Source organism: Nothoprocta perdicaria, unplaced genomic scaffold, assembly GCF_003342845.1.
Source record: "Nothoprocta perdicaria isolate Ctin4 unplaced genomic scaffold, notPer1 scaffold_271, whole genome shotgun sequence".
NCBI lineage: Eukaryota > Metazoa > Chordata > Aves > Tinamiformes > Tinamidae > Nothoprocta > Nothoprocta perdicaria.
In genome coordinates this window covers 513083-525647 of record NW_020455501.1, presented here as the reverse complement: position 1 = coordinate 525647, position 12565 = coordinate 513083, and the positions used below count along the sequence as shown (strand labels likewise).

General features: G+C 43.5%; 1 protein-coding gene across 3 annotated transcripts in view; it reads left to right on the top strand.

Moving 5' to 3' along the window:
* Positions 1-12565, top strand: part of GDPD5 (glycerophosphodiester phosphodiesterase domain containing 5) — a 154150-nt gene that overhangs the window by 135223 nt on the left and 6362 nt on the right. For 2 of the 3 annotated variants that reach the window (XM_026040955.1, XM_026040956.1), the window contains 6 exons: positions 1127-1277; positions 3348-3566; positions 4977-5134; positions 7253-7400; positions 9762-9844; positions 12499-12513. In XM_026040955.1, the coding sequence (XP_025896740.1) occupies positions 1127-1277; positions 3348-3566; positions 4977-5134; positions 7253-7400; positions 9762-9844; positions 12499-12513 (774 nt within the window). The remainder of the gene's footprint in view (positions 1-1126; positions 1278-3347; positions 3567-4976; positions 5135-7252; positions 7401-9761; positions 9845-12498; positions 12514-12565) is intronic. The other variant, XM_026040957.1, reaches the window with a different exon arrangement.

Sequence of the window (12565 nt, the reverse complement as noted above, 5' to 3'; positions counted from 1 at the left end):
GTGCTTCCTACTTGTTCCTCCTCCATGTGGGTACCCACCATGGTTGGGTCCCTTCTCAAATAGTAGGGCAAATAGGGGTGCCCTGTATGCACCCTGAATTGGGTGGTCCTGCTTACAGAGCCAGCATTGGTGCACTTCAAGCAACATCCCATCCTGCCGCATCTTCTGCCTCTTCCTTCATCTCCTTTCTTTCTAAAGCTGTGATTTTTCTCTGAATTACTTTTTCAAACCTGCTAACACACTGCGGTTAGCCCTGGACTGTGTTTTGAGTGATTCACATAAGGGGAAGGATTAGGCTGGAAGGAGTGAAGTTAAATGCCCCGTAGGATTTCTGCTCTGTGGTTAAGACTTAGCAGTATCTGATGATGCTCTCCTGAGAGATGCTGAGACTAGTGCTCTTACTTAAACAGTCCACRCTCCTAATTCTGCAGCGGCTTAGCATATCTTTTTTTAACACTGTTTATTAAAAACCCTTCTGATTGCAGCAGCTTGGAGTGCTTGCTGCTGAGTGTGGTGTTGCTGTGTCAGCGTTGTTTCGAGTGGAGGGAAGGGAGGAAGTTATTTGGCATAATGTATGCTAGAAATAGAAAATAAGATGCGAGTGACCTTTGTGATAAGGGCCGCCTTCAAGCAGTGGCAAAGCTGGGACAGTCTTTGCTTTATCATCCTAAATTGGTCTTTTTTTGGTCTCCCTTTAGCTCTAGGGTGAATGCCCTGCCTTGTCTCCTAATTGGATTCATGTGAGCTTGGGTTTTTAACCCTTCTCCTTTTCAGAGCTTAGTCAAGCCTCCTAGTGCATAGATGGGCTCCTTATAGGGTTGAGCTCCCAGTCACTCTATAGGAAGCTGGCAGGGAAGGGTGGACACCCTATTTTCAAATCAGCTAGCTCAGTTCCTAATAGGCTTTTTCCTTTGGGCACATTGCATTCTTAGACAAGTTGAAATGAGATTGACTCAGAGGAAAAAAACTTCTTTGATTTCAACCAGATGTGCTAAGTTGGTTGAGATCTTGACAGTAATTTTGATGCAGTCCTACAAAGCTGTGGGAGAAGGTGGTGTTTTCTTTGGTATARTGAATCTGTTTGCCCATCTCCAGCAGGTAATGGGAGCTCTTACTCTCTTTGCAGCTACGATGGAGTGCCATTTCTGATGCATGACAAGACACTCAGGAGAACAACGAATGTAGAGGAAGTGTTTCCAGAGCTGGCCTATGAGCACTCCTCCATGTTCAACTGGACTGACCTGGAAAAGCTCAATGCTGGAGAGTGGTTCCTACAGGTGCGTGAGGTCATGGAGATTGCGCCAAGGCCACAGGTTGAAAGCGCAAACCTAAATTCACTTTAGGGTGTATGAGTGTAAACCCATGCCCTTGATGAAGTATTCTGAAGTGTGACTAGCCCACCTATGTGATGGGGAAATATGAATGTGAAATATTTGCTGTCATCCTATCCTACAGGGCTGCCACATATTAATGTGTGTCTTGAGATGATGCTGGTAGCCTCCAGGAGCCCTGGTTGGGATTCAGGGTGCTTGGTCCTCTGCTTGAGCTACAACTTGGGATTGCGTTGTCTTTCTGCCCCTCATTCATCTCCTGGAAGAGAAGGGGCTTGATGCCTGGTTGACAGCATTTGGAATTTCAAGATCGTGAAAAGAGAAACCCAATTATAAAGAAAACAGAAAGATGATTATATACAACCATCCATCTTCTGAATGATGCCATTTCTGCCTTCCTTCTGCAATTCCCCCAGAATCTGCAACCAGATTCTTAGTTTACCTGTGTCAACACCACCACTTGTGGCTGYATTTTCCTGTATTTGATAGGAGACTGCAATGGTGCTAAGAGCAAGATGTGACTTGCTATTTAAGAGCAGGTTTCACATWTTTTTTTGCAATTAATTACTTCAATATGCAGCTCAGCCATTCTGTCTTGCCGCTCTTACCTTGTGTTTCCATGGCAAATGTCTGCTCGTTTGTCTGTTGGATGCCCTTTACCTGGGCTGAGTGGTGAGAGCAGGTTCTCGCCCTCCCAGCAGCAGAGAGTAGACAGGGACTGTTTACTGGTTGTGTCCAAACCATAGCATCCTGCATTTCCTCTGCTAGAGCATCTTTTTAGGATTACATGCTGAGCCAAGCAAGGAAGAAGGATGTTTTCACCTTAGGAAATGACTTTTTTTTCCCTACCAAATTTGTGTTTTTCTTCCTTTTACCTCAATTGATTTTGGACGCAGTTGTCTTGAAAAGAAGAAAAGCAGGAAATGCCTCACTCAGAGCCCAAGGGGGAAGGAATTGCTCTGTCCTTCAGTGTGCAGCCAGTTTGTAGGTGTGATTTCTCCTTGCTGAGCTGTTTTTGGGGCTGCAGCCTTAACCCTCTTGAAGAATGGTGATCTGGAGGGCTGCAGAAATGGGCACAATGCTGCTTGTAGGGCAGCTTTTAAACTCAGTTGGCTTGCAGCTGTGGTTGTGGGAGTGGAATTGTCTCCTGCCAGGTGAGAAGGGCTGAGATGAGAGCTGGAGAGCAGCTCTGGAGGGTGTCCTTGGCTCTTTGAGACGGATTCATTCCTGAACATCCTTAAGTCTGGATGGTCCCCATTCACCTAGTCCCTCAGCTTTGAAGGAGCTAGAGCACTTAATGGAGGAAGGTGGAGAGTCATCCTGAATTTAAATGGTGAAATGACTGCTTCTAAGAGAAAGGCTGGACTGAAAAGGGTTGCCCTAGGAGAGCAGAGGTGGTTAGACCTATCCCAAATCCCTAGGTAAGTCATCTCTGCTCACTCTTAGCTATGCAATGCTATACAATAGCTGTGTTTGTTTTGTTTTAATTCTGTCTTGGAAAATCCTTTGCAGTAGCTTACCCAATGTAGGAAAGTGTATTTACTRTCTTTGCAAACTGCATTGAGTGCCCTTAGCCCTGTATAAAAGCTCAGCTGGTGCCCAGGGCAGGCTGTTACTTCTTACCCACCTCCTCTGTCAACACCACTAATTCCTGCTCTTTGATCCTACTTCTTCATTTTTCCTCATTTTCCTCATTTTTATTTCCTTATTTTCTTTGTATCTCTGGTCACTGCCTGCTTCTGACCACTACCCTGTAATTCACTTGTCCTCTTGGAAATGGAGGGGATCAGCACGGCATACTTTACTTTCAGTAAGGATCTCCCACCTACCCTTGGGTTGAGAAACTGAGGAATGGGGCTGGATTGAGGAAACACTTGGGCAAACTGCAAAAACAGGCATTGAGTGGAGCTGCCAGCATTGCCTGCTGTTGTCCAGGTTGTGTGGCAAAGATGCTCCACTGGTTCTGGGGCCATCTGGGCTCTGAAGTAGTAACACTGGGATGTGCTTTGCTTTCAGAATGACCCTTTCTGGACGGCCGGGTCTCTCTCACGCTCTGACTACTTGGAAGCTGCCAACCAGTCAGTCTGCAAGCTAGCAGATATGTTAGAGGTGGTGAAGGACAATGCATCGGTCATCTTGAACTTCCAGGAGCTGCCACTTGCTCATCCTTACTACAGCACCTACATCAACGTCACCCTGGAAACTATCCTGGCATCAGGGATTCGACAGCAGGCTGTGAGTTCTGTGGAAATTGGGCAAATGAGTTGGCCAYGTTGGGCCTAAGAGTTTAGGAACAGGAGGAAGCGGGACTGGTGGGACTCCTCAGCATGAGACAGGCATTAATAAACTGGGGCAAATCCTGCAGAGCCAACCAAACTTGTCAGGAGTTGAATGTATGATGTATGAGGAGAGGCTGAGAGAGCTGGGTTTGCTCAACCAGGAGAAGAGTTGTCTTTGGGGAGACCTAAGACCAGCTGCTCAATACCTATGAGGAAGCCGCTGAGAAGACAGATAATCACTGAGGTTTACGTCAGGAGAGTGAAATGCAGTTGTCAGGGAGGCTGGTGAGCACAGCAACTGCATCACTTGCAGCTTAGACATTTCATCTATACCAATTATTTACATCTGTATGCACAGAAAATTGGGAATGTTCAGCACTCCAACTTGTGCAACGATGGGGCCRGAAGGGAATGGAGCTACTTTTGACTTTCACCTGTCTTTCTAATAACTGCTACCTAATTTCCAATTAACTCTGAGGCTGCAGTGACAGGCGAGTACTTGCTGCTTGCTCTGCCAGATCTCTGGGAAGACTGTGTGTGCTGTCTCCTTCTTGGATACAGCATAGTTGGAGGGAGGTTAGGATATAATAGTTGAAACATAGATGTATCATATAAGGCAAATTGAAGTCTCCCACTTGGGTTCCCTATTAAAAAGGCCTCTGGCCTTGGTAAATGAATGCTGATGAGCTATTAAACACGGGCTAAAGCAATGCAATGCCCCATGGCTCTACTGAAATCATCTGGCCCAGTCTCTGCATGACACAAGCTATAAAACTGCCCAGCTTGGCTTCTACATCTACTTCATATCCCTCAGCCAAGGGTGTTAAGCATAATTGATTTGACACATTTTGTTCAAAGCATGGTATGAATCCACAGAAATCCTCGCTCTGTGTTTGAGCAGATGTGGTATTGATGAAAAGGGTTGAGTAAAATTAATCTCAACCCTGGCACTGTGCCAGGCTTCTTCACTACATCTTGCATTCACTGTTGATTTTAGCTTCGTGTTCTTAATTCTCTCTGTGCCCAGAATTGGACAAGGAGGACAGGGTTTAAGGGATAGGCTATGCTGCTTCTCATGAGGCCTTTGCCTGACCTCTTTCTATCTCAAACCATCTTTTAGAAGCGAAAGTATTGGGGTTTTTTTGTTCATTAGAGCCGTCTTGGCTTGCTAGTCATCCTGAGATGTGTTTGAGTAGAGATGTGAGGGGTTCTAAGTGTCTCCAAGCCAATTTGTATGACAGATAAGGCAAAGTGCTTGACGTGGTTTTTGCTTCTTGGTCTAAACAGCTTCTTTGCCTCATGTTACCCGCTTTGTGAGCCATCTTTGCAATAGGCACSCTCTCCGTCTCCATCCCTCCTTCCGCAGGTGATGTGGCTGCCGGATGCGGAGCGGCAGCTGGTCAAACGGATCGCACCGGGTTTCCAGCAGACTTCTGGCCTCAAGCTGGATACGCGGCGCATGAAAGAGAAGGGAATCGTGAAACTTAACCTGCGCTACACCAAGGTCACAAATGAGGACGTCAGGTACTGCGCTGTGTTTGGACACTGTGTGGTTGCCCCTTTGCTCCGTGCATCCCTTGTTTCCCCATATGCATCCCAGCTCCTTTCTGCTTTCTTCTTTCTCCTGATTGCCCTGAGCTGCCTTCTCTGCACAAAGGTRTCCTTCGGGATGAACTCAATGTGTTTAAAAGCTTGAGTTGTGTAAAGATGTCCTTGTTCATCCAGCCAAATCTGGGCTGTTCCTGGAAGTGTGCAGTTGACTCTATAAACTCTGCATATTAATTCAGGATATAATGAGTCTTTGTGAAATACAAATATAGGAATTATCTGATTCTTATTCCACTGTCATCTCTGAAAGAAGTTGAGGCTTCTCACACTTACTACCTCAGACTGCAGTTTTCTCCTCATTAGCAGCTGCCTTTAACGTCTATTCTGCTTCAGGGCTGTTACTGCAGGATTTTGAGTAGTCCAAAGTCTGGGTTTGCTTTTAGAAAATTCTTTTTGCAGAAAATTCACYGATTTCAAGGCTGCCCTTGTTACCTATTTGGGATAGTATGGTTTCCTCTTTGAGAATGGCACAGCACGGGCTTTCCTCCTTCCACCTGAGTGTGTATTTGAAATGTGCAGTGTGTTAGCTTGAAGCTTTGCCCTCTCTTCWTGCATCAGGAAAGGTGGATTATCTCTAGCAGAGCTTTTATATTTTTGGAGTTTGGCTTTATCCTTTAAAGAAATAACTAAAAATTAAACAGGTTTTCAGAGGAAATATGTCTTTACAGAACCTGTCCTACTGTACCTGAGGACATGGGAGAAGTGAAAAGCTGAACCTAGAGAGCTGTTTGAGTGTGTARTCCTATTTGGTGTGGGTACCAGCCCACAGTCTAGTTGCTTGCCCATAGAACCAGGTCTGTGTTCCATCTAAAGGATAATCCTACCTGTTGTACTTATTTCCTCTGTTTCATGGAAAGGAACACATCCAACACGGTCATCTATCTACCCATCCTAGCTGAGCTGCCTCTAAAATCATCCCTGAGTATTTTTTGGCCTGAGCTGTGTCCAGTCAAGTATCTTAGCAGTTCTGCAACACGAGCCTTAATATGAAGCTGCTTTCAGAGCAGGTTCAACAAGCCCTGGTCCAACACAGTTCTCGGCCCCCAAAAATCACTGTCTTGCCATGACATCACTGTGACTGACTCTGCCCTTGAAAGTCCTGATGCTCTTGGAGCAGCTTGATCATGTTGCTGTTGTTTCAGATGTCCATGTCTTGTACAGCAGCTTTTTTCCTCAAAGTGTTTTGCAGATACTAATTTGCAAGTTGCAGATACTAATTTGCAAGTATTAATCTTTGTGCTGCTCATATGAGGCAGATTAGTGATGTTTCTGCTTTGTAGATAAGGAAATCCAACAAGATGTGTGAATTGTTGGGCAGGAAGAGCGCAGCATTAGTTCTTGGATTACTGTCAGTGGGTCCTGTACACCAGCTTTAAGAGGAAAATGTTCTTTGGAGACTAAAGATTGTAASACTGGAAGCAACGACCCTGCGACTGTCCTTAGAGCAGGGGAATTAGGATTGTGGGAAGTGATGTTGGAAATGCAGTCTGTYGGTTTTCAATTCAGTAAATTACTTAGTGTTACGGGTGTCTGAGTCAGATGTTAATTTTCATCAACATGATGAGACAGTCATTAGGAAAAATGGAATTTTTTGTTGAGTAACTGTCGGAAATGGGATGTACCTCTGGCTGAGAGGAGAAAAAACCTTTTCAGTTCAACTCATTTGATTGCAGTGTCCTCTGGTTGCTTGTGAAGCAACTGTGCCCTATAGAAAGCTTAGGTCCTGCAATCAAAACCCAATAAATCYAGACAGCATTATCACACTGGCTGTTGGCAAGAGCTTTGGCAACCTCTTTGAGAGCTTTYTCCTCTTTCATTCAAGAAACATGTACATGAAGCACTTAGGGACATGTGTTAGGGGCTTAACAGGCATGGTGTTGAAGGGTTTATGGTTGGACTTGATGATCTTGAAGGTCTTTTTTGATCTGATGATCTTTGAAGGTCATAATGATTCTGTGAYTGGAATGAAGTGTGTGAGAGGCCCAGTTTCTTGCTGCAGCCATAACCCCTCCTTGTCTGCTTGTCTCCTGGCAGGGACTATGCCACAGCGAACCTGAGCGTGAATCTCTACACTGTGAATGAGCCCTGGCTGTTCTCCATCCTGTGGTGCGCCGGTGTCCAGTCAGTCACCTCCGACAGCTCCCACGTCCTTCGCAAGGTGCCTTCTCCCATCTGGCTCATGGTAAGCAGGACACCTGGGGTCACACCATGAGGAGGTGGAAAGCTGGCTGTCTACCATGGTGGATTCCTTCAGGAAGGTTTGGTTGGTTTCAACACGTTGTTGGGCTTGGGAGTTTTACCTTCTMATGTCTGTGCCCTGGGCTGGCAATGGATCTCCTGTGTGACCCCTTGTTTCAGTTGGCCTCAGTCTCTTCCTGTGCAGAGTCTGGGAGCTTTGGAGACTGTTGTGTGTCCCATTTAGCCCATGTGCTTTTTCTCATTTTCTATCAATGAAAAAACCTTTCCAGATGAGCTGAGTARCACTTTGAGCTGCAAGAGAAACAGATACTTGACTTACATAAAATAACCTTTTTTTTTTTTTTCCATTTTTTTTCTTCTTTAAAAAGGAGAAGAATTTTACTTATGGTTACTCCACTGCTAAACAAGTACAGGGAGAGACCAAAAGCAGTCCCCTTGTCCATCTTATAGCCACCTAACTCTCTGAAAACTTGGATAGCATTTTGGATCCCTGAACCACGTAGAAATATTTGTGTGTGAGATCATAGCAAATGAGAAATGATAAAACATTTTATACATATTTGATAAAATGTAAGCAAAGTATTCCTTACRTATGTTCACCTCTGCTCTCCTCAGCAGAGCTATGGGGGGTGTCTGTTTGCTGGATATGTGCCTTTGGAAAAAAAAATCCAATTTTTCCTTTATTAAGTGTCTTGCAATTGTAGATCAGTAGCTCATAAAGCCTTGATTTGGTACCAAAACTGATAGATTTAAGCTTTTAGAAGGACTTTTTTTAAAAAAAACTATAATTTTCAACAGAAGCTGTTGGTGTTTACTGCCCAGAAAGCTGAGTTCATGTCTACCTATTACTGGGTATACATGTGCAAAATGCAACTTTTGCCACACAGAAAAGAAAACGATGAAAAGTCTTCCACTATATAATTCCATTACTTGCACAGAACAAAAAAAATTGAGTGTGTAGAGTTTCTTCTGCTCTGGAAAATTGTTATGATTACATCCTCCTGCAAATGGGAATGCAATCAATTTGTATCTATTTATTTTAATAGATACAATGCATGTACAGCCAGACCTTCATGCAATGTCAACACCATGTTAGATGTCACCCTTCCATAATTAAGCTGGAAAATACAAAGATTAAATCTCCATGAGGCGCACTGGCTAATTTGAGCATCACTTTGCTAATTCTGCAGTGTGCTTTCACAGTACAAATTGAAATCCATAAAGAGGTGCAGAGTAGAAAACGAGCTTTATTGYTCTAGGGGATGAAGTGAGCTCAGTTGATGGCTTCATACCCATGTTCACCCATATCACCCTACCATGATGCACCTTCTTGCATTATGGATTGTACTTTTCTAATGGAATATTACTTGTGTGCATTATTTCTGGTGTTGTGACTATGATGGATTTGTCTATGGTCTGAAGTCAGCCACTTTTTTTTCCTGTTTGGGACCATGTTCTTTAGGCTTGGATTGGCAAAGCAGAAGTTGATCAGCCATCACTGATGGTGTTCCCCAGTAGGTGCCCTCTGAGCATCATCAGGAGTCAATTATTATTCATTACCATTCATTATTCATTCAGACATCATTGTCTTTTGGCTTTCTCCTTCCTGGGCAGCACAAAAGCAAATGTGAAGCAGCATGTTCCTATGCTACGTCCATACAGTTAGTTGATGCAATGGTGATAGTCACTTAAACTAGAAAACTAGTAAATGGAGCCAGAACAACTTAAAATTGCTGAGTTACTTGTGTGTTAAAGGACAAAAAATGAAAGTATATGCTTAAAGTACAGAGGGCTCCCATCCCCTGCAAGGACTGCGCTCAGCTGCAAATAGCAGAATAAACTTGGCCTGGACATCAGAATAAGGAGTGTTTATTCTAGCAAAGCATTCAAAATGGAGCCTGAATATCTCCGGTGCAGAGTGTGGTTTTTTTATATATATGTATTTTATATATAATATATATTTTATTAGAATAAATAATAAAATATATTTTTATTAGAAATTATTTTCTCTTTTGTCCCACTGACTTGGATTTACAAAAATAGCATCCTACTCCACCTAGAGGTACAGATGAGATAGGAAGCTTTCAATTCACAAAGCCTTGAGGAAATGGGAGTGCATGAAAGGAGAGTTTTAAAACTGTTCCTGTTTGCAGTCTTTCCTGATGAAGTCATTTTTTGTGCCATGCTAACATTCAAACAGAGCTATGGGGCTCACATGTAAATCACAAGGTTTGTGGTATTTCTCTGTCCTGGTTATAACTTGACAATACATGATCTGTGTGTGGCTATGTAAACAAAAAGGTATAAGGTCTATTTCTATTCTTTTTTTTTTTTTGTCTTCTAGCCTCCAGACGAGTACCGTCTAATCTGGATCACATCTGATCTCATTTCATTTATCGTAATTGTAGGAGTTTTTATATTCCAGAAGTAAGTAATGTTGTTACGACTCAACTCCTTTATGTATTTGTGGCACGTTCCTTCCACCTCCGAGATAAGATATTGAGCTGGGTAAAGTCACTGCTGCTTCTTGCTGAGAAGAGTGGGAGATCTCCAAATAGTAGTGATAGACTCATAATTGTGTGGGAGAGAAGTTGTAAATATTCTGGGAAAAGGACACTGAGGAAGATTTAAATATTCTGAAGGAAGAAGGGGAAATATTTTGAGATTTGATGATTATAGTTTTCAAGGACATGCTTTAGTTTAAGAAGCTCGGGAATTTTTTTAATCAGTTTGTTTCCATTTGAAAGATGAAATAGAGACATTTTTAGGTAATTATTATGATTTAGCAGATCAAAGCAGTTCTCTATATTGACATTAGTTTGAGGCTAGGAGAAAGTCTCCTCATTTTCCCAAAGAAGGTAGAGAACAGAACGAGGATTTAACGAGGGCATGGCAGAAACCTTGCTCAGCTGTCCTGGATTCCTGAAAATGAGCATGAAGCAGAAAATGTAGCAGCAGGGTAAGTTGAGACGTTGATAAACTGCTAAGAGATAAATCAGCTTCCTAATGGTAGAGGTGTCCAAACTGCCCTCCCTTGGCTTATTCTGGAGGAAACCACGGTGTCCTCCTGATGATGTGACTTCTTCCCAAGAGTCATTTTAACTGTGGGTGATGACAACATAATAACCCTCTCTGGGAAAGCGTGAGCTCAAGGACAGAGGTGAGYTCTCTTGTGAGAGAAGCAGTAGATTTCTCCCAGGAGAACACGTCATCTGGAATGATTCATTCATCATTTCAGATTCAATCATTCATTCCAGATGAYGTGTTCTCTTGGGAGAAATTCCCCTGCTTGAGCAGGGGGGTTGGACTGGATGATCTCKAGAGGTTCCTTCCAACCTCARCCATTCTATGACTCTCCTTGCAGCTTCCTTCCTCAGGGTGGGTAATTTCCTGGGAACAATAGTCTATTTTCCCTATGACAATAGACTATTGCTCCTGCCTCCCCCTTCTATGGGGTCTAGGTTTCAGACAAAAGATTTTGGGCCTGTCTTACCTCGTCAGATGTATTTGGCTCTGTTATAATTATATCCCTTTGAAATCATTACTCAGGTAGCTCCAGGTTGGTGGAGCTGTGCCTGGCAGGTCACAGACTCCCTGACTGGATAATGGAGCAAGAGGCAGGTTCAAAACTCAACTTTCAGATTAGAATTCCTAGCATTTTATGAAACCAACATGAAAGTGAGATGGACGATGTGATTAGATTTATTTTTCTGGGTGATTTTAGGTCTGAAACACATGCCTTACCCTCAAAATGCATATTGTAACATGGGCTGAGGAGTATTGAGCTGCAATAAAAAGCCTCATAACTTGAACTGCAGCCAATTAAGGCCTTAATTCCAAACAGCATCATAACTGTGATGTCTGAAAGCTTTCTCTACCCCTGCAAATTCCTCAGTTGGTCTAAGAGATTTCCCCTCTCTTCAAGCCCTTTCTTGCTCAGTTGGATATAAAAATACACTGAGGAGTCTGGAGGAAGAGATGGGACTCGTATTGCTCTTGAGAGCAGAACATGAAGACTAAAGTGACAGGATGTGGGTAGAGTCTTTCTTGTCATCCCCTGAAGTGCTTTTTAGCAGGCTTTCTGAATCTGGCCCAGGAGACCGTAGATGAAGAAATTAAACTGATTCGAATTGGTGAATATGAGCTACAGGTCCCRAAAGAGGATGAAATGATGCATGCTTGCAGAGAAGTTGCAGCTATGAGACCTATGCAATAGCTGACTTTTCTCTCTCTGCATGGACTGAATTTATTCTGATTTAGAAGTGGTTTGATGGGAGTACAGTGAGAAGCAGAGTAAGGGATGAAAGAATTATTAATATTGTGGGATCTGTCTCCCACTCTCGGGGTAAATCTAATGCAGTCAAGGACGCTTGTAAGTTGCCACCAGCTTTCCTTCAGCACTGAGCGCTTCAGCCCAGCCTCTGGATCTGTCACATAGGAAAGCATTTGCCCAGAGAGATTGAGCAATGGAATTAAATGGAAGAGACTTAACTTTTCCAAGAGCTCCTGCCCTGTGTACTCCATCAGGAGAGACCCATTTCCCTGCTATGAGTGACTCCACCACCACGTTGGAAGTGTTGTTAGTTGTGTTGAGGATATACCAAAAACCTGGTTGCGCAGAATTGCCCAGCTACCTGCTGATGTGACTCAGATCTGGGAAGTGGAGCTTGGCCTTTGGCCTTAAGCACATCATTCTTTTTAATTTTTATTTTATTTTTTTTTTCTTTGTTGTTGTGTTGTTTTGTTTTTTGTTTTCCAAATCCTTTCTGGGGCAAAATGAGAGCTGCTTCCTCCACGCAAGGACGAGGGGGTGGGTGGGAACAGAGCCGCCGCTTCGATGTGCTCGTCCTCTCTCCTACGCATGGCTTTTCTCTCTTCCGTAGTTGTGGGTAGGAACTGCTCATGCTATTCTGCTTCAGCCCTGGTGACAGGATCCGTGCAACCTCTCTGCAGGGGAAATACGACTGTGATGACTTCTAACCAATCTTTTTTGCCTCTTTGCCTTGTTTATTTTCTTACTGCTCTGACTGTTGTGCATGTTCCTCCTCTTTCTCTCTCTGCTGCATTCTGGCATCTCACAGCTATCACATGATCAGGTAATTCTGGTGCTTTCCTCCTCTTTCTCTTTTTCATTCAACCTTCCTTTCT